Below are 21461 nucleotides of genomic sequence, written 5' to 3' on the forward strand. Positions count from 1 at the left end.
AAGTGACAAAGATATTGTAGTCATTCTAGTATATGTTGATGATATCATCATATCTGGAAGTGACAAGGTAGGCATTAAAGAGACTAAAGACTTTCTTAAATCAGTATTTGATATTAAAGATCTAGGAGAACTTAAATATTTTCTTGGGATAGAAGTATATAGGTCTAATGAAGGTTTATTTCTATCACAAAGGAAATGTACTCTTGATCTTTTGAGTGAAGCAGGGAAACTTGGATCAAAAGCAGTGACAACACCACTTGAAGAAAGCTATAAGACTGGTGGAAAGGGGGAGCTTGAGGTTCCATTTGAAGATGTTACAAGATATCGGCGATTAATAGGTAAGCTAATATATCTTACCATTACTCGACCTGATATTTGTTTTGCTGTGAACCAGGTGAGTCAACACATGCAAAACCCAACTCTACATCACTGGAACATGGTGAATCGAATCCTCAAGTACATCAAGGGTTCACCGGGACAAGGCATTTGGATGGGGAGGAATGAAAACACTGAATTGGTAGGATATTGTGATGTTGACTATGCTGGTGACCGTGAGGATCGTCGATTTACCACTGGATATTGCACATTCTTAGGAGGCAACCTAGTAACATGGAAAAGCAAGAAACAAAAGGTGGTTGTCACTATCTAGTGCTGAAGTCGAATATAGAGCCATGAGGAAGCTAACTACCGAATTGGTGTGGTTGAAAGCATTACTAAAGGATCTTGAAGTTGAGTCTTCAAAGCCTATCACAATGCACTGTGACAATGAAGCAGCTATTCAAATAGCCACAAACTCGGTGTTCCACGAAAGGACAAAACACATTGAAGTTGATTGTCACAAGGTCCGAGAACAGATTCAGTTTGGTGTCACTCTTCCATGCCACACCAACAGCAAAGAACAACTAGCTGATATTCTTACCAAGGCTGCCAGTCCACAAGTGTGTGAGTATATTCACTCTAAGCTCGGTCTTAAAGACCTTACACGGCCATGAGCTTTCCTAACATGGCACCTACACTCTTTTTCCCTTATGTATAGTTTTTCCCAAGTAGTTTTCTATACTAAGGTTTTTAATGAGGTGGGTGTTCGTTAGTCCAAGCTTAATCAATAAAGTTATATGATTAAGCTTGAGAGGGAGTATGAGAACTCACACACCATGTCTGTACAACCATCATGTCCGTACGTCCGTACGTCCGGACAATGCGCAACATGGGCCGTCCGTACCATTTGGAGAACACATATGTCCAGCCCATGAAGATATGTCTCCAAAGGTAAAGGAACTTCTAGATCCTTCCTCCATAGAGACGTTAGCGAGTTTGAATCAAGTGGGAGAGTTTAAGTCAACCAAAGATCACATGTTTAGCTTAAGGAAGGATATCACTATCATTATGTGTAATTGTGCATAGCATCTTCTAGGAATATTCTCTTTGTAAGTTGTCTATATTTAGTTTGTATCTAGGATCTAAATCAAATAAGTAGAGAGAATTCTCTTTCTCCATTACACTTATCCGATTCACTCTCTCTACTCTTACACTCTCACACTCGCTTATACTTCTCTACACTCGCTCATACTTCTTTACTTTGTTCCTCATAAACTTTCATTAAAACCCAGATCATTATTGTCAAAAATCAAACAAAACATCTAATCTCTTAGCATGCTTCATGATAATCTCTAGACTTAGCCTTATCTAACAACTTAGACATTGGTATGATGCTAAGAAGCTTAAGATCTATCCTTACCCTCTCAGTATAAGAATAGCATAGAGCATATCTAATCTACAAGAGATGTATAACAATAAAGCTTGATCAATCTAAACACTCAAAACTTTTACCCAGCCTAATCCATCCTTAAGATCTTTATACACTACTCACAATCACTAAACATGATGAACAAAATCATAAACCCAGAAATCAATGAAACTTGCATGATTAGAAAGATAAGACAAAGATCTACAATATTGAAGAAGAAATCAAACTCAAATTCTCAATACTTAGAAAGTTATGGAACCAACAAGTATCAAAGATTTCTTGAGATAATACAAAAGTGGCTAATGATGCAATAAAGTAAAATAAATCCCCAAAAGGGGAAAAACTAGGTTTGCTGACTCTCTCTCACTCTTAAAAAAATATTTTCTGCCCCAACGTGGCTTTTTTCCGGCCATAGAGTATAATATGTTTATACAGGAAGGAAAGGAAGACCTAAAATGGCTAGAGGACATTTGAATGGATCTTTGAGGAGCTCGTTATGAATCCGACCAAGTAATCGACCGTGTGTCTGCTCGAGTGGTATGGTCGAGTGCCTTCTTTTCCCTTCCTGATACGTCCAATCCTCTTGTTTAGATCCAGAAATAACACAAAGTCCTTCCTTACCCTTTTAGAGCTCCATAACACCTAATAATACTCCAAATGCGCAAATGCATGCTTCTAAACATCCTAAGTGCATATTTGGACAGAAATAGTTATAAAACCTAAGGAATCACTTCTATATGATGCAAAATATGAACTAAACAAGGCTTAAAATATGGTAAAATATAGTGACATCAAACAACTAAAACTGTTTACTCAAAAAATATTTTGGATGAAAAACTGAGAAAAAAAATATCTACATGATTGCAATGAATTTATGACCAACCCAATAAAATTTGAGAAATTAAAAGACAGTTAGAAAAATAAAAAATTTATAACATAGGACTAATATATATATATAGGACTAATATAGGACTAATATATATATATATATATATATATATATATATAATGGGTTAACCCTATTATTCATCTAACTCATTTAATTAAATGGATTCATGGGTTGATCCAACTAAATTGTTAAATGAGTTGAGTCAACTCATAAACTCATTTAACTTTTAACTCATTGGATAATGAGTTGAGTTGGGTTGGGTTAACCATTTTGACACCCTTATATAGGAGTTTTAGATAATTTATAGATATAATATATAAAATAAAATAAAAAAATTTAAAATACTTCAACATAAGAAATTTAAAATAGATATTTTAAAAGGAACAAATAAATAAAGATCTTAAATATCTATAACTGGAAAATAAACTAAAAAAACTCAAAATAATATAGAAAATATTATTTTAAAATATCACGAATTTCTAATAAGAAAATCAAATTTAACTAAATAATATAACTAAAATCTAAAAATACTACAACATAATTTAATTAAATATTAAAAAGAAGGAATAAAAAATATTGATAGTACGTAGATTCTTCATCCAAAATTGTATAAGACAAATAGAATAAAAGTTTTTACCATCGTCTAAGTTGCAAAGTTGTAATGTGGGAACCCTGTATTTTGGAAAACTATGTTAGACAATGAACATCAATGAAAATTTTAAAATAATATGATGTCTATTATTCATAGATATGAAAATAGTGAGATAGGTGGAAGTAGTAAAAGATATATGTGTAGCAGTATAAAAATATTTCACTTACACATTGATTTAGTTTGTGTACCCATATATGAAGCGTAGTTAAATCCAGCCTTATATGAGGTTCATCTGCAAGTGTCTTTTCGATCATAGCAATCTGATCATCACTCATGATACCCTGTTTTCTTTTGTTAGCAAGGTTTTCTGACCTCGCATAGTTTGTATTTGTTTTTTTGTTGTTCATGATTTCCTAGCGTACTTAAGGTTTTGATTTTATATAGGATACCAATTAATATACATTTTTATATAATAAGACATATGCTCTATTTCCTAACGGTGATAGGTAAATATTTTTTTTTTGGATTAGTTTTTTTTGTTTGGTAAATATTTCTTTTAACTTTTTTTTAGCTTTAACCTTTTTTTTTAGCAATTAACTTAGACATGTGTCAAAATCTAAGATCGTTAATTTGACACATGTCTCGATCATATTAAGCAGTAATCTGGACACGTGTCAACATCTTATCGATATATTTGACACGTGTCATGATCTCGTTAATGAGTAACTTTGACATCAAACTTTATATAATAAGATTGTTAGAGATATTTTAAGAGTCTAATTGATTTTATCTTTTTGTTCAATTATTTAAAGATTAACTTTGTAAATAAATATAATTTAAAAGGTAGAACAACAAATATACTAAAATATGTTAATATAGATATATTTATGTGTCTTTATTATTATTGTAACTGTTTAAACAAAATAGTCAACATTTGGTTTATACGTAAAGATTAAGTTATGTAGTTTGTGATATTGGACAGTATAATATAGGTTTTTTTAGAAACATAAATAATTAAAAATCTCCCAAGTAGCGGTTACAATAATAATATAGACCAGTATACTAACTCAATATATCTCCTCCTCCAGCCTCTGTTTTTCCGGTCTCTCTTCAAACTGGAGTGAACTTTTCTTCCCATTCTCCAAGTCTGTATCGCTTTTATAGTTGGGAAAGAATTAAATTAACATCTCAGTTTAGTCAAAGATTGGTTCTCACTCCAAGGTGTATGAAATAGCGGAGCTAGGATCCCAATTATGAGATCTGTATACAAACATCTACTTAATTAAATAATAAAATTACAAATATTTAAGCCAAAAATATTATTTATTTGAATTTTATATATTTACAATCGCTAAAAAAACAAATTGATTTCCAATCCCATATCCAATATAATTCTAAGCTTATATCCTACTATATTAATTAAGAAGTACAAATATGAAACTAACCTTAAAATTTGTAAAAAATTACATTCAATTGTCATTAGAAAATATTAATTAAGATTAATTTAATAACTAAATAAATATAATTAATTAAAATAAAAACGCTGACAGATCAAAAATAAAAAATCTAGAAAAGTAAAAAAAATCTATTTAAATCAAAACTAATTTATACTTGAAAAAAATAAAAAATAAAAATTAACAGTTAAGATTTTTTAAATATACAGATAATTATTAGTTAAAAAAATTATTTTTTCTCTCTAATAAAATTATGGACGAAAATTGCCAAATATTTTTAAAAATATATATATACCAATCAAAATTTCAAAAACTAAGATTTTATATCCAAGTAGACAATAAAATTATTTTTAGTAACTAGATTCAAAGATTTGATTTAGATTTCAAAGATGTGAAGACGTGGAGCTGAAGTAACAAGTATGGTGAGGAGTGAGTCCCAGCTTATTGTGAATCGGCTTCCGAGAATCCTTTCTGTAAGAGCTGACCAAACCTGGGAGGAGTATGGGCAGGAGAAGAACAAGTGGTCTCGTGTTTCAATAGTCGACGCACAAAACACACATGTTCCATTTGCAGAGCCATTCCATTTTAGAATTCTATCCCCTGTTGCTAAACGGTTACGAACTGCAAACCAGGTGAGGAAAGATTATTTGGGGGTAGCGTATTGGAACCAGACCACTTTGTACCACGTACAGACCGGGTGTGTCTGCCGGACCAAATGCCAAGTATCACGCGAATAAAAGTGTGACTTAAACACACCCGACTTTGTTTGCCAAAGGGAAACATCATTACCCGTAGTTAAACGAAGAGAGTCCATCGTATCCGCTACCTGAAGGAGTGTAGGAGTCTGATGTCGTCGTCGACTATGGTTGGAAAGGGCTGTGGAAACCGTGCCATTCAGAGGTATCCCCATACCAATTGTACCACGAGGACCTAGTGGATCAATGAGCCTCCCGAGAGGGGACCAAACATCATACCAGAATGAAGTTTCCGTGCCTGATCGCACTTCTTTTTTGTGAAAAAACATGGCTTTATCTCTGTATTTCAGGAGTTTTCGCCATATCCATGAACCTGATCAGGTCGTACCCTTAACTGACCACAAGGTGTTGCCCCGAAGGAGAGCAATGCAAGACCAAGTAACCCATAGAGAGTCCTTTACCGATAGCAACCTCCAAATAAGTTTTAAAAGGCTAACAGTGTTTGATTCAGAGAGCAACCGAACACCGAGGCCTCCTTCTTTTCGTGGCTTACAAACTTCAGACCAAGCTACCTTCGATTTTCTAGGATTAAGAGCTGGACCAGACCAAAGGAAAGCCGAGAAAAGAATTTCAATCTCAGTGATGCACTATTTTGGTAACCGGAAAGCAGAGAGCCAGAGACTTGTGAGACTTGAAAGCACTGATTTAATGAGCTGGAGCCTTCCCGCAAAAGATAAGAACCTACTCATCCAGGAGGAGATTCGAGAATGTATTCTCTCTATCAAAGGGAGATAGTCATTTCTTGACATTCGCTTAGTGAGCAGAGGGAGTCCTAGATCACTGACTGGGAGGGCACTTGGGGTAAAAGGGAACTGACTGAGAATTGCACTGCAGTTCTGCGGGGAGATGCCTGCCATAAAGATGGTTGACTTTTCCAAACTGATAGTTAACCCGTAGCAAACGGCAAAGTCAGCAAATATCTTCAGGATACTCCCTATAGACTGTGTTGTCCCGTCTGAGAAGACCAAAATGTCATCTGCAAAACACAAGTGTGTGAGTTTCATCTTGCGACATTGAGGGTGGTAGCCAAATTGACGATCCACTACCGCTTTATCAAGCATACAAGTGAGAAAGTTCATGCAAATGGCAAAGAGATACGGCGACAGCGAGCAGCCTTGCCGGAGACCTCTCGTACTGCTAAAAAAACCCCCTAGCTCACCATTCACTTGAACAGAGAAAGAAGCCGTTCCTATGCAGAGTTCAATCCAGTATAGAAACTTAGCCGATAAATCCATAGCTTTAAGGATATGAAGAAGAAACAGCCACTGGACTGATTCAAAAGTTTTTGAGATATCAATTTTCACTGCACAACGACTAGTGATAGATTCCTTATGGTAATCTTTAACTAGCTCAGTGGCTAACAACACATTCTCCAACATTAGTCTGTCCTTAATGAAAGCTGATTGATTCGGGGCTATAGAGGAGGGTAGAATTCTCTTTAGTCGGTTAGCCAAAAGTTTCGATATTACGTTATACATTACATTGCAGCATGAAATGGGACAGTAATCTTTCATCTCCAAGGCATCAGTCTTTTTTGGAATTAGAGCAAGTATGGTGGTGTTCACGCCTTTAGGCAGGAAGCCCTTCAAGAAGAAGGACTGAACAGCCATCGTGAAATCCTTGCCAGTAATAGGCCAAGTTTGTTTGAAGAACTCAGCTGAGAATCCATCGGGTCCTGGCGCTTTGTTATTCGGCATCTTAAACACCACATCACGTATCTCATCCGCTGAAACAGAGCAGCGATAGTCAACAAATTGCTCAGTTTGTTCAGCCGTTGGACCTACAAAGTTTGCTGGCTTATGAGATAAGAAATCACTGAAAAATCGAACAGCTTCGGCTTTTATGTCCTCCTGAGTGGTGGCAGTAGAACCATCCTCACATTTGATCTCCCTCATAGCATTCACCGCAAGCCTAGCTTCAATGGAATGGTGAAAATATTTATTATTCTTATCACCGACTTGCAGCCAGTAAAGTTTGGATCTCTGCTTCAAGAGTTTCTCCTCAATATCAGAAACCTGGTTCCAACGCTCAAAAGCTGCTACTTCCTCCTCCATGGCTGCAGAGGATGGTACAGTATGAGTGGCCAACTGCTTAGTGCATAGGTCTGTATAGGCTGCAGTAACTCGAGTGGAAAGATTACTAAGGCTATTTCGACTCAATGTTCGTAGGATGGGCTTCAACCCCTTTAACTTTTTTGCGAAACGAAACATAGCTGAGGTTGAGTGAAAGAGTGGTCTCGTTTCATCCCAGTAGGTTTTGACTGTGGGCAAATAATCTGGCATAGAAGCAACCATATTAGAAAACTTAAATGGTCCGCGAGACCGCTGTATGCAAGCTCCTAACTGGAAGCGGCACCGCAGATGGTCAGAGCACCCCCCAGATTCAAACACACTATAGGCTTCCATGAACGTGCGAGCCCATACCTCATTCACTAAAGTCCTATCCAGCTTCTTACAGATGGGGTCCTCCTCACGTCTATTACTCCAAGTGAACAAAGGTCCATGATAACTCATGTCAATCAAGGAACAGTAAGCAATTGTATCTTGAAAGTCTCGCATCCCCACTAGACAGAGAGGTGAACTCTCAAAATTTGAGTGTTCCTCACCATCCAAAATTTCATTAAAATCTCCCATGATGAGCCAAGGCTTGTTACGTAACAATGGCGAATCATGATGTGATTTTAAATCTTCCCATAACTCCTTCCGCTCCTCCTCTAAATTAGAGGCATAAACAAAGGAAACAAAAAACTCCTCCACTGCACCATCCAACAAGTTCGAACAAGTGATTAGCTGACCACTTTTAAACACCGGAGACACCCTGAGGTAATTTCTCCAGACAACCCAAATTCTTCCCAGTCTATTGAACTCATAGTTTGTCATATAAGACCAATCTTTAAAGACAGAAGATGTAATCCAAGGGGCATTACACTCCTGAACTCGCGTTTCTAACAAGCAACCAAACTGCAGGTTTGCAGAGTGGAGCCAGTCTCAGACGTTGGAATGTTTTTTTGATTTATTGAACCCGCGCACATTCCAAAAGAACCTAGACATTAATGGCGTTTGGAGGAGTTTTTTCTACTCGAGTTGCTAAGGGGGGCTTAGCTTTGAGAGAAAGAGACTCCGAAGAACCTTTTTGAGCCAATTGCCTAGTGACAGGTCGTTGAGACTCGTCACCAGTTAAACTCCTCTGTATACTAGATGCATCAGCTTGAAGGTGAAGGTCCAGCGTCGACTTGGTAGGAAGAGCACTATTGTCGCCTACATCCTTCTGCCCAAGCAACTCGTCAACATTATCCCCTAACACAGCATAGCGGGACGGAGAATGTAGGACCTCTTGAGAATGTTTTTATAGGGAATATCCTTATTTATAGGGAATGTTTTTATCAATATATATGTATGTATAAATATATATATATATATATATATATTTTTCCACATGTATGTATATATATATATAATTATATATTTATATACCCTATTTAATTTCTTACATCTTCTTTTCATATTTACGATGTCTTTTCAGTTCATTGCTAAAAGAAAAGACAATAGCTAGGTCCTCTAGAATATAATACCTTCATTTTTAGACAGCTCTTACAATTTACATGTATGTCAAAATGAATGTTTAGGCATATAGTAGTTCTACGAGTTCGATTATCGAGGCCAGGATCAGTTTAACCGATTTTTTGGTTAGATTTGGAATTTTTTAAAATGTAAAAGATAACCAAAATTGATTATCGTTTGGTTCACTTTCAAAACCGACTAATTGTCTATTTCAGTTAATGATTGTCTTAACAAACCGAAGTTTTGAGGTTTTTGGTGAAAATTGTGTTCAATTCAGTTTTATATTTAAGATATAACTAATCGAGAAGAAGAAAAAATTTAGACCAGCCACTTTTTTATAGCCTAAACTGGACAACTTTTTTTTAATATACATAACTGGACCACTTTGAAAAAGGAAAACAGGACCACATTTTTTTTAAACGATGTGGTCCTGTTTTTTAACTTTTTTTTATTTTTGTCGCTAGTAAAGTTGTTTTATATACATTTTTTTTTTGTTAACTCAGAGAGTAAATCTTCAGACCTATGAAAGAGTCCCACGGGTAGGGTTCATGACATGATGGTATGACACTAGGGAAATTGTTGGGGTTTAGGTGATAAAAGAGATTCAAGCATTCTTTGAAGATGGAATTTTCCTAGTGGATTGGAGTTACACCCACATTTGTTAACACCAAAATTCAGCATTAGGTGGAAATGAGTGACTTACGACCAATCAGTCTTTGTTCAGTTCTTTATAAAGTTATTTCGAAGTTTGTCATCTGATGAAATCATGAACGCACCACCACCGTATTATTGAGTTACAGTCCTCACAGCGAAGTCCTTTGGAGTAATATCAGTTGTTTCATCTCCTTGGATCACCAAAACTCCTTTCCTTCAATCATACAAATAAACGAAAAAAAACCCCAATCAAGCTCGAATAAACAAATTAAGGTTTCGCAATCGAAGTCTGAAATCAAGTGGAATCGAATACCCGGATCCATTGGGACGAGACACAAGCAACACGAGACGGCCACAACAATCAACGGTGGTGCCGCCAAGACGCTTCGAAGCTCTGGAAATGGTATCGACAGTGATCGGAGACTTCCATGACCCATAACGAGCGGTGGTTATAGCCTCGACACCGTTGAGGGAGAAGAAGAAGACATGGGTGCGAAGGAACCAGATGGTTTGAGTGAAAAGCGATTGAATCGTCTGATCGAAGCCGATTAGGATGAAGAAACGAAGAATTTGTGAGCGGAAGAAGCATAAGAGAAGTTGTAACATCCGCGAACCAAAACTCTGCGTTTTGGGGATGAGTGTTGATCGGCACCAATGGGGTGTTGGTCGACACCAATAAATTCTGGGTCGACCAGATTGACTTAATTGTCGATTTCTGATCGGTTTGGTTTAAGGAAACCATGGAACCGGGGTATTTAAGTGTGAGGACGACCTAGGTCGTGGTTGTTTTGTTGTTTTGGCCACTTAACATAGAGAAAAGGAGAGAAACAGTTTCTTAAGGTTTTGGTGAGAGTATGTGAGATTTCAAGGCGTTTTTGGTGAGATCTTTTTGTGGGACTGAAGATCTAGGGCTAGAGACGTGTTAGAAGCTTGCTAGGAAGGTTGGATTCGTCGTGGTTGGTCAGAAACTTCCTGCAAAGAGGTGAGTGCATGACGATGGCTGATCTAAGCCTGAGATTCCTCTGTTTTTGCTTGTTTGTTGTTGTTCAGTGTGTTTTTCTTGCTGGCAATGGTTGCTCTAGGTTCCTACGGATGCATAAGGCTTGGGGTTTGAGTATTGGACGATTTGGTGGCGATTGGAAGCGAGATGCGACCCTCGGCTTTGAGCGGATCGTGGTTGCAGAGTCAGCGTCAATCGACACTAGGAGGGTGTCGGTCGACGCCCAAGGTTCAGCAACGGTAGACACTGTGGGGTAGTGTCGGTCGAAACTTGGCTGGTGTTGGTCGACAGCTCCTTTCCAGCGAGACTCCCTGGTTTGTTTGTAGTGTTTGTTGATTGTTTTATGGCATTGGTATCTCAGTTGCTTGTATGTATAGCCCAGTAGATGGGAGGATTGCCTCACTGGGTGTTTATAAAATACTCATGCAACTCAATTTGTGTTTGTGGTGCAGGGAAGGGCAAAGTGTGATCATGGATTCAAGGCGATGAAGAGGGGGATGTTTTAGGGACTCGATTGGTTGTTGTCTAGCATTGCCAGGTTGCTAGAGTTGAGTCATTAGAACATTGCTAGGTTGCTGGTTCTATGTTTTCTGATTCTTGGTTATTGGAATTGTTATACTTGGAATATTGGTTATTTAATTATTGGATAGTGGGTATGAGATCACTAGTTGTAGAATATTTAGTCTTATTAATATTATTATTATTATTATTATTATTTATAATCTTTATATAAAAAAACGGGTCAGGTCGTTTCAGAAGCGAACGAGTGAGAAGTGAGACAATGCGATTGAGTGAAGTCAACAACACTTCCATTTATTTACTCAATGGTTCTTTTCTCATTTGATTCTTTTAGGGCATCTCTCACCCATATCTTCATTTTTTTTCTTCAAAATGGAGTAACTGTAATTTGAAGTTGGGTTTTACTCCAACTCTACTCCATTTTGGAGTAAAAAATAGAGATCTCCAAATTATAGTGTAAAATGGAAATGGAGGTCTCCAAATATAGAGAAAAAAATGCAGATCTCTATTTTGAAGATGAAAATGGAGATGGGTTGGAGCAAAATTGACTCCAAACTCCATTATGAAATTGAAAATGGAGATGGGTTGGAGATGGTCTTAATTTTTATTATTAAGTGACATTTGCTATGTAACATAACATGCGAAACATCTTACTAGATTCAATACATGTAGAGATGAATCATTTGATTTAATATAACACTAGGTGATACCCGTGCTACAGCACAGGATGACACATATTGTAATTAATTTATGTATACTTTGAATGCATTAAATATTTTGATTGATGTGTTTTTTATAATTTCGAAATAGTGTTGAGTAGTATATTTGATTTATTTATATGGTAAATGTTTAACATATTTAGATAAGTACGTTGTTTAGACATCATTAATCATTTACACGGTAATAGATATACAATGATCGTTTTGAAGTTATTAAGCGATAGCAATATGCTTAAAGGTATTCCGACTTAATTTGAAATGTTAGAGAATTATATACTAATGTATCTATAATTAATGATTATTAACCATTTTATTTAAAAACTACCAAAACAAAGTCATGGTCCAAAAGTTGGTCCATGAGTACTTATGCTTTAGTAGTATAGATGTCACACATGTTTTATTCATACTTTCAAGAAACTTAGTAGAGAATCTGATGTAGAAATGGACGAGCTTTGCAAACGGCTTGTAACGGAATAGCTTTGGGTACAGTGTTACCAACTCCTTCCTTCATATCCACTTCCTCATTTCCAACTCTTTCCCATTCAAAGCATTGTATCAACGATCCGACAGCAAGCCCCACGATCCGTTGAGCAAGACCCGAGCCAGGACACGATCTTCTACCTAATCCAAATGCCATGAGCTTTTGTGTTTCCCCTTCTTTCTCAAACCGCTCTGGTTTAAAGCTATCTGGATCATCCCATGTGTTTGGATCCCTGTGTATGGCCCATGCGTTTACCAACAGCGTCGTGCCACGTGGCATATCGTAGGACCCCACTTTGCAATCCTCTGATGCCATGTGTGGGACTAGTAATGGTGTTGCCGGGTACAGCCGGAGGGTCTCGAGAACGATGTTCTTGAGATATGGTAGCTCGCTAAGATCTGATTCTTGGATAAGGCGGTCTAAACCAACTCGGTTATCGATTTCTGCTCTCGCTTTAGATATTACGTCAGGATGGTTAAGCAAATTGGATAGTGCCCATTCTAGAGTAACAGATGATGTGTTAGTTCCTGCTATTACCATTAGCTGCATTAACATCATAAAGTGTTAATTTAGTAATGTAATAACCAAACAATATCATCTTTTGCCTAATAGTAATCAAAAGGTAAAACAGTATAAGTTAAGGAAAAAGAAATAAACCAGTATGATGCCTTTGATGATTTGATCGGTGTAATACTCAGTGTCAGAGTTTTGGAGAACAAGCAAATGATCAATCATTGTAGTACCAGCTTCTTGTTGTTGTCCACGTTTATCGTCAATAAGACCTTGTACAAACTTGTCTGTGTCCTCCCCTAATTTCTTAACCCTTTTTTCATAGCTTGAGAACAGTCTCAGGATCGGAACATAGTCAACGGCGTTGCCTGAACTTGTGTTAGCCACAACATCTAAGACCAACTTACGAACACGTTTGGCTTCTTCCTCATCGTTTGTTTCTTCGCCGTAGTATCGTTTCCCTGTCATCATTCTCATTATGTTGTTGAATGTCAAGTCCATAAGCATTGGTTTCATCTCCACCACCGTGTTTTCAGTTCCTACAATTATTAAAAAGAATAGAAGAAACATCGAATCTCATTCATTTGTAAGGAAAATAATAATTGTGTGGACCAACCTTTCTTCGTGTAAGATTTGACAAAAGAATATTGAAATTTATAGTTTGTAAAACTAATTCTTAGTAATTAATTAAGTTAACTCATTGGATACCATTTTTTGAAAAAGCTATCTCATATCAGCTTGCCGGTTATCCAACAAGGTATCCAAAAGAGAAAAAGAAGTTGTATCCAATAAAGTAAGTTTCTCTTTTTCCCTTATTTGGCGGCTCCACTTGAAAACCAGATTTTATAGAATCACATCTATAGCATTAACACATATATTACCTGCGGAACGGAAGAGGCGGCTTATGAGGCGGCGGACTTCATCGGTACGGACATAAAGAAAGCAGTTAAGGCGGTGGGTGGAGAAGATCTCGATGGTGCAGAGGCGACGGAGGTTGCGCCAGTGATCACCGTAAGGTGCGGCGATCATGTTTGTGTTGTTGTACCCAACGTGTTTCCCGATGATAACATGAGGCCGGTTGGCTAGAACAACGTCGTTCTTGCCAAAGCCCTCCTCGGCCGCAACCGCATATGAGGACACTACGTAGACTAGACGGGAGCCAAGTCGGAGGGACATCACGCCGCCACCGCCGTTGCGGTCGAGGGACTCGGAGAAGGAGCGGAGGGTACGGTGGATGGGCGGCTTCAGGAGGTGTAGGTGGCCTATTACGGGCAACCATCCCGGTGGAGAGGGGGGAAGATTCTGTTTCTTTTGTTTCAAGAACTTGAGATAGATTATCAAGAAGATGAGAGAGAAAATAGTGTAGAGGACAACTCCAATGTAGTTTTCTTCCATTAATTGATTGCTTCTTTTTATTCTTCTCTCTAGTAAAGGTTATATATCTAATTCGAATATCAGCACGTTGGGAAATCAGGAGGATTTCTAATTTTCAGGGGTGTTATTGGATTCTAATTTATAAAGATTTTTGAATTTCAACAAAATCATTAGGTTGGGGGTTATTGGTTTGAGATTTGAATAGAGTTAAAGATTTTAAATGTTATGTAGATTATGTTGTTATTAGATCAAGATATTGTTAAAGTCTGTTAAAAGTTTAGTGTTATTAGTTTGTGATTTGTAAAAAAGCCATTTAAAATCTTAACAAATTTGATATATTGGATTCAGACTTTTATAAAGTTATTAAAAGTTTTGTGTTATTCAATTAAAACAAAAGTTTTTTGTTATTCAATTAATAAATTCAATTGTTATGTTATTGGTTTATGATTTTAGACATTTTTCTTTACAAAATAAAGTCATGGAAAGTATCACAAAAATACAGGATTCTTTGGAGCACTTTTCAAGATTTTAAGCTGATTCTTAGCCACAAAACAAAAAAAAAAATGAAAACTCTGAATTATGCTAAGGATTAACTCTTAGCTAAGGGTTTTTAGAAACTCATAAGAACCATATGTGTCACAATCTGAGTGGATAAAATATCAGGGGATGGTATTCGATTCTAATTTATGAAAATTTTTGAAGAGTTCAACAAAATCATTACAAGTGAAAAAGTGAAAGATTGTTAAAGATTGCATGAGAATTTTGTTGATTAGTTTTCTAAAATCACTACAAGAAAACAGGCGATTAGCGACTACACTATTCGTCGCTTTATAGTCGTAAAAACTGTTGTTACGACTAAATAGCGACTAACGCAAGCATTTGGAGATCGAGAGTCGCTAATTAATGTAGTCATATATATAGTCGTCTTTTTGCGACTACTTCTCGTAGTCGTTAAATTAGTTACGGTTTTACGACTATAGTGTGATTAAGTGTCACATCCAAGTGGTCTTCTTACTGTTGTCGGGTTTTAGTCGTATAATTGTGGTGACTTGTTGGCCACTAAGTACTGACTATGGTTTTGTAGTCGCTATATAGTCACTTATCTTAGTGACTTTGAGGAGACTATTTAGAAATTACATTACGACTATTTCGCCACTGATGATGATTTCAGAATCTGAATGTTGCATATACTAATTTCTCTTTATCCACTTCCTTTCATTCTTGTATACCAATTTAAATAGAATGATTCGAATTTGGAAAGGCATAATATTGAAATATTGAAATATTGAAATATAAAAATACATGGTACATGTTCAAGTTACAAAAATCAAAAATGGTCATAAACACAATCTGATAGATTCAATGAGTTCATCCAAAAGAGTGAGATAGAGATCATCCGAAAAGAGTGAGATTGAGTTCATCCAAAAAGAGTTAAGACAGAGAAACCTATTAAGCAGTTGATGGAGTTGGAGTTGGATCATTTTGGGGAAAAGGTTCTGTGGTTGTCTCTTTAGCTGAATGGCTTGCAACGAAATTCTGAAACCGCGGATCATATTCCCTCAAAAACTCCTCCACGATGCAGAATTGGTCAATCTTGTCCTTCTGGGCAGCAATAACTTTGGGTTGCTCAGCTTCACGCACAATAATTTCTGCATCACGCCTCAACGAATGAGCAGCCCGTTCTTCTATCATGCGTTGAGCTTCCTTCAACTGTTCTTGGAGAGCCACAAAGGTAGAAGAGCCACATGCTTGCTTATGCTTTCCATTGACAAGGCATTCTTTGAGGCTTCCAACTCCATAAGGTGTTCCTCTTGAATCCTTCTTAGTGGGACTTGAAAATAAGAGAAAAGTTAAGATTAGAGGATGACAAATTAAACTCCAGGACTATAAATGTGTATTGGTTTTTAAAAAAAGTAATCTCAAGGAAAATTTCTGTATATTCTTCTGTTGTGAGGTCCCATGGCCGTGATTCTCCGTCTGACACATCAAAAGACTCTGCCTCGAGCTGAGACAACCTCTCTTGAACAGTCTTCTTACTAGTAAAAAAAACGTATAGCTACGTTTTTGTCACGAACACTCGTGACTAAAAATTTATTTGTCACGAACTAACCACTAACCTAAATAGTAGCAACTTCGTGACTATTTAGCCACGAAATAATCACAGCACGTGACAACATTTGTCACAGAATAGCCACAAATCATTGAGTGACTAAATAGACACGATAATATTAGTGGCTAAACCGTGACTAAGGCTTACCACTAATTTTTTTCTGGCTATCCCATCAAATTATGTTTATTATATATTATTATATCAAAAAATTAGTATTACTAAATTATATAGAAATTAATATTAATAAATCATACAATTGTTATCAAAATTCATTAAAATTGAATAATTATTTTAAACCAATTTTATATGGTTTGGGTGGACTAACCCAAATAATTTCCCACCATCCCAACAGTTAATTTCCCGGCTAAATGAAAATTTTGGCTAAATAGTAATTTTAAGGGTATTATTATATACTACTATTTCTTCTTCTTCGTTTATATCACCACCACACTTAGAAAAAAGAAGATAAAATTAAAAACCCTAACGCCTCTTCTTGTTCTACCTTGAAGCTGATGTCCCTAATCTAAAACCAGCTCCGACTGATCTCTTCCTTGACGAACGGCAATGACTCTCTATGGTCGTCGTCGCCCACGGTCCTCCGAGTCAGGTGCAACAGGTAATTGACGGTGTCTCTTCTCTTTCTTTTTCTTCTTCTTCTTTTTTCTTCCGATTGGAGAAGTGTTCCCTAATTACCAGTTACGTCTCTTTCCCTCGTTGTCTCCTTGATCTGTTTCTCTCTTTCTGTAAGGCTGCTTAGAACTTTTGTTTTCGTTTCTGTTTAGGGTTTTCTAGGATTTGATTTGTTCATATTGTTGTTTTTGTTTTGATTTTATCACGTTTTCAACACAGGTGATGTTTAGATATGTTTGATTTTGATTTTAAACATGAATAAATGTTCGATTTTTGTATTCTAACTTTACTTATGTATTTGCTTTAATTGTGTGTCTTTAATTGTGTAATAGTTTATGAGCTTTTACTCATTTCAATGTGAACATGTTTATGTGGGTTAGGTTTTGTAGATGTCGATTCTTAACTTGGCTTTGTTCTATGTTTAAATTTTAGTCAACTTTATGGACTTTTTTTTTTATTTGTGCTTCTAATTGCAAGATCTGCAATGTAGATGGATGCCACCAGGAGTCACACACAAGTGCATCAGCAAAAAGAAGAGGGCAAATCAGAGACCCATGTACATTGGCGAGGCTGATTAGGACACTCTAATGGAGTATTGGGAAACATAACCAGCTAAAAAGAAGAGAAAGAATGCTGGAAGCTACTTATCTTATCATGATGGCATAGGGGTTCACAAGCATGTGTATGTCCTCGACGTTTTTTGCAGATTGAGCATGAGATGGTAAGTGTTATACTTCTCGTATGTTATTATTTACTTTAATATATGTAATAATGTTTCCTCTTTGTTTTTATAAATGTTTGAGTCTGGTTTGGATGAAGCACCAGCCTTCACTGATCTTGTGCGGAGGACACACTGACGGCGCAAAGATGGAATTTTCACGGAAGTGCTGATCTCTGTTTTGGAGACTAACTTCAAGTGACTCAACACCAATGTTATGGTTATGGACGAGCTGGTTGATCACTTATGCTGCTGCTCCTGATCCAGATTCTACAACTGTTGCACCTACTCCAGGTTCAAACCAAGACAACTTAGATGTCTGATGTGCATCATTAGGTCTTTAAATTACAGGCTATGATGTTTATAGCTTTTATGTTAAACTTTCGAACAGTTAAACTTTTATTTTGTAAGTCTTTTTGGTAATATGTAAGACAAGATGAACAGTTATTTAGTAAGCTCTTTTGGTAATATGTAAGATAAGATTACTTATGATTATGTTAAAATATTGCTATTTGATTTCATGTTTTGTGAATTTAGCTTTTCGTTACAGGTTATTTTTTAGAGATTAAAATTCTTTTTTGCAAACAATCAGCCACAAAACTAGATGATTATTTTTGTAGTTTTGGAGCTACTAACTTTGTCACGAATGTTCATAAAATTAGTGGCTAGGCTTAGTCACGAATTAATTGTGGTTGCTTCGTAGCTACTGGTAGCCACGAAGTAATGGTGATAGTTTCGTAGCTAAGATTAGCCACAGATCATGAGTAACAAATTCGTGACTTCATAGCCATGAAAAGTCACGACAATAATTTAGTTACGAGGCTATATCAACGATTTTTTTTTGTGACTATTTGTGACTTTTTTTACTTATAGCCACGAATAATTAGGCTCAGCCACGAGTTCTTTGGTGGGTATACATGTTTTTTTTACTAGTGTCTCATATGTTTCTGCAATCTTCTCTGCCTTCCGATCAACATATGTACCATCAGGCTTTGTATGTGTCTTGATAAAAACCTCACCAAGTCGGACTTCTCTTCCCAATTCCTCAACCTGCAATGTTAGCAAAGAAACATAGATTAACTTAAAAAAATAAAAGCTATGTAAGAATTGAAAGTGGCAAAAATAACAGCTACTTAACCATTTCGTCTTGAAGCTGTCGATATGACTTTGGCCCTCAGAGGTGGACGTGAGGACCTAGGCTGTTACGGTCAGACATACGGGCATCAGAGTAGGTTTTACTTCTTTGTTGTGCTTCTTCAGTGTCCCAATAATCCTCCATCGTAATCCAGAGAGTGTTTCTAATCCAGTTTGGTTGAACTCGACTAGTCCTCACAGTGCTAACCATATCTTTGATCCGCTTTTGACAGATTTCCTCAAAATAAGCTTGAACAGTCCCGATTATCAAAGGATCCCAGGTGTGGGTTTTCTAGAAAAAAAAGAGCTATTGTGAGTGAAAAGAAGACATGTAAAGCTATGTATGAAGGCTATGTGACATAAATCCGTACCGCAAACTCAAGAAAGTATCTCTCTTGTTTGTCCTGCGGCACACATGTCCAGCTGTAGTAGGGACCATTGAATTTGTTTAGAAGAATTTTAGTAATCTTTCGGACAAGTTTCGATCCTTTCTCACGAGTAAACCTCCATACACATGAACCAATAAAACAAGTAAGTAGGTTACTTAAAAGCAAATAATAGACAAACCAAAAGAAATGAGATCAATAGAAGAGGCATCATTTTCTATTGAATTACAATACGCATACGCATAAGACAAAAAACACCATTGCTATTCGTTTAAGCCAACACCACAATCATAAAACACCATTGCTATTCGTATAAGCCAACACCACAATCATTAAACACCATTGCTATTCGTATAATCCAACACCACAATCATTATAATACATTGACTCACCAAAACACCATTACAAAACATGTGAAGAGGAAAAATCATACCATTGGGTGTTTTGTATGGGTGTGGGAGAGAGGACGGTGGTGAACTTATCCCTGTCTGGAACCAGAAGCAGTGCATTTAGAGCACACATCAGGTCCTCCTGGAGTTCTGGCAACACCGGAGAAGATTCTTCTTCGAAGTTGTTCCCTTGAGACGATGGATGCGATGGATGTGATCGAGTTTGAGAGGGTCAAACTGGAGAAGGCGGAGGGACATCCTGAAGATTGGCCTCAGTCTGTGGATTGAAGTGGACTTCTTCTGAAGGAGTCCGGTGTAGTTTGGGTGGAGGTGGGTGTGTAAATGAGTTCTGAAAAAGTTGTTGCGGCGGAGGATAGTTCCGGATCTGGGCTGCTGATGACTGTCGTTGCAAACCAGCGACTTGTACTTCAGGCGTCTGCGAAGGAGGAGGATCTTGGACCGTCGGCGTGAAGTTGTACTGACTGGGGAGAGTGTTAGGCCGTCGATTTGGTGTCGCCCCTCTCAGTCTCTGAGCAACGTTAGGAGCAACCTTCCTCTTTTTTCCTCGATTCGGCATCTTGTTGGTGATTGATAGAGAAACTGATAGATTCGAAGAGGCAGAGAAGTCGAGTTTGGATCGAGAGAGTAGGGTTTGAGAGAGGTTTCGAGAGAATTTCGAGAGGTAGAGAGGTTAAGGATTTGTCTTGTGAGACTAGGGTTTCGTATAGGTTAGTGGTTAATGGTTAATGGGCTTAGTTTAGGAATATTTAGGCCTTAATTAGTTAACTAGGAAGTGGATTTGGACCTAAATTTAGCCCAGTTGTAAACTGTAACATTTAAATTATTTTGGTACAAATTATAATTACAAAATTAATTGATTATTTTGGTAAAAATTATAATTACAAATTTAAATTATTTTGGTAAAAATTAAACCTTAGCGAAAATTAATTTAAATTACAGATTACAAATATAATTTATTTGGGTTTAAATACTGAAACAAACTTAATATTATTTAACAAATATAATTTATTTGGGTTTAAATATTGCTACAGAGCTGGTTCGTTGTTTTCGTATTCTCCTGAATTGTTTCCTCTAGGATTTACTTTTAGAACACTGAGCCACTCCCGCTTTGGTTTTTTTATGTATGGATATGAAATATAACAAACTTGATCCGCTTGAGATGCTGTTTGCAAAATCATTATTTAGTATGGATAGTTAACATTTATGTATAAATATCTAAATTATATGGAGTTTTTACGTACCTAAAATAAATGGTTCATATTTGTTGTATTTCCTTGATGCGTTCACGTCTACAACACCACTATTGCTCTTCCAAGTGCCTTCCATCCAACACCGTGCATGAGTTTGCGTATGAAACACATAGCCTCTTGTATAGTACATTGTCCAAGTTTTGACCTTGTGCAAAGGACCATGCACTATCTCTTGAACCCAAGGTCCATGCACTATCTCTCTCTGAAAGCCATACTTCATGCATTTCCCCACATGAAAAAACACGTTTTTTAACTGTCTTTTACGACTATTTGGCGACTACAAGATGACTATTTAATGACTCGCCGTATGAGTCGCAGAGTTGTCGCCAAACATACGACTATCAGCTGTGGTCAGTACCGTAGTCGCTATTTTACGACCACCTTACGACTAGTCGAATGAGTCGCACAATAGTCGCTAATTTAACGACTATGGTACGACTATCAGTTGTGGTCGGTACCGTAGTGACTCAGTAGCAACTAAATTACTGTAGTCACAACGTAGTCGCAAAGTGGTCACTATTTGGTCGTTATTTTTGGCGACTACAATTGTAGTCGCTACTAGTAGTCGC

At 36.8% G+C, this 21461-nt stretch overlaps 1 protein-coding gene and 2 long non-coding RNA genes across 6 annotated transcripts; 1 reads left to right on the plus strand and 2 right to left on the minus strand.

Moving 5' to 3' along the window:
• Positions 1 to 12163: 12163 nt before the first annotated feature.
• LOC104724034 (cytochrome P450 81D1-like) lies at positions 12164 to 14371 on the minus strand. The gene is made up of 3 exons (XM_010442483.2): positions 13762 to 14371; positions 13028 to 13419; positions 12164 to 12913 (listed from the first exon to the last, which is right to left on the minus strand). The coding sequence occupies exons 1-3, from the start codon at positions 14273 to 14275 to the stop codon at positions 12308 to 12310; spliced, it is 1512 nt and encodes a 503-aa protein (XP_010440785.2). The 5' UTR covers positions 14276 to 14371; the 3' UTR covers positions 12164 to 12307.
• A 2376-nt stretch (positions 14372 to 16747) lies between these two features.
• Positions 16748 to 18234, plus strand: LOC104724035 (uncharacterized). 4 transcript variants are annotated; one of them, XR_002034048.2, is made up of 3 exons: positions 16748 to 16980; positions 17485 to 17715; positions 17798 to 18234. It is a non-coding gene; the product is annotated as an uncharacterized LOC104724035 (long non-coding RNA). The 4 variants fall into 4 exon arrangements; XR_015570427.1 differs by having other exon boundaries at positions 16777 to 16980; positions 17820 to 18234; XR_015570429.1 differs by having other exon boundaries at positions 16801 to 16980; positions 17472 to 17715.
• Positions 18235 to 18561: 327 nt separating this feature from the next.
• On the minus strand, positions 18562 to 20276 carry LOC147934331 (uncharacterized). The gene is made up of 3 exons (XR_015570430.1): positions 19218 to 20276; positions 18851 to 19138; positions 18562 to 18762 (listed from the first exon to the last, which is right to left on the minus strand). It is a non-coding gene; the product is annotated as an uncharacterized LOC147934331 (long non-coding RNA).
• Between the last annotated feature and the right edge of the window lie 1185 nt (positions 20277 to 21461).

The sequence above is a fragment of the Camelina sativa genome, chromosome 11, assembly GCF_030686135.1.
Source record: "Camelina sativa cultivar CO46 ecotype springtype chromosome 11, ASM3068613v1".
NCBI lineage: Eukaryota > Viridiplantae > Streptophyta > Magnoliopsida > Brassicales > Brassicaceae > Camelina > Camelina sativa.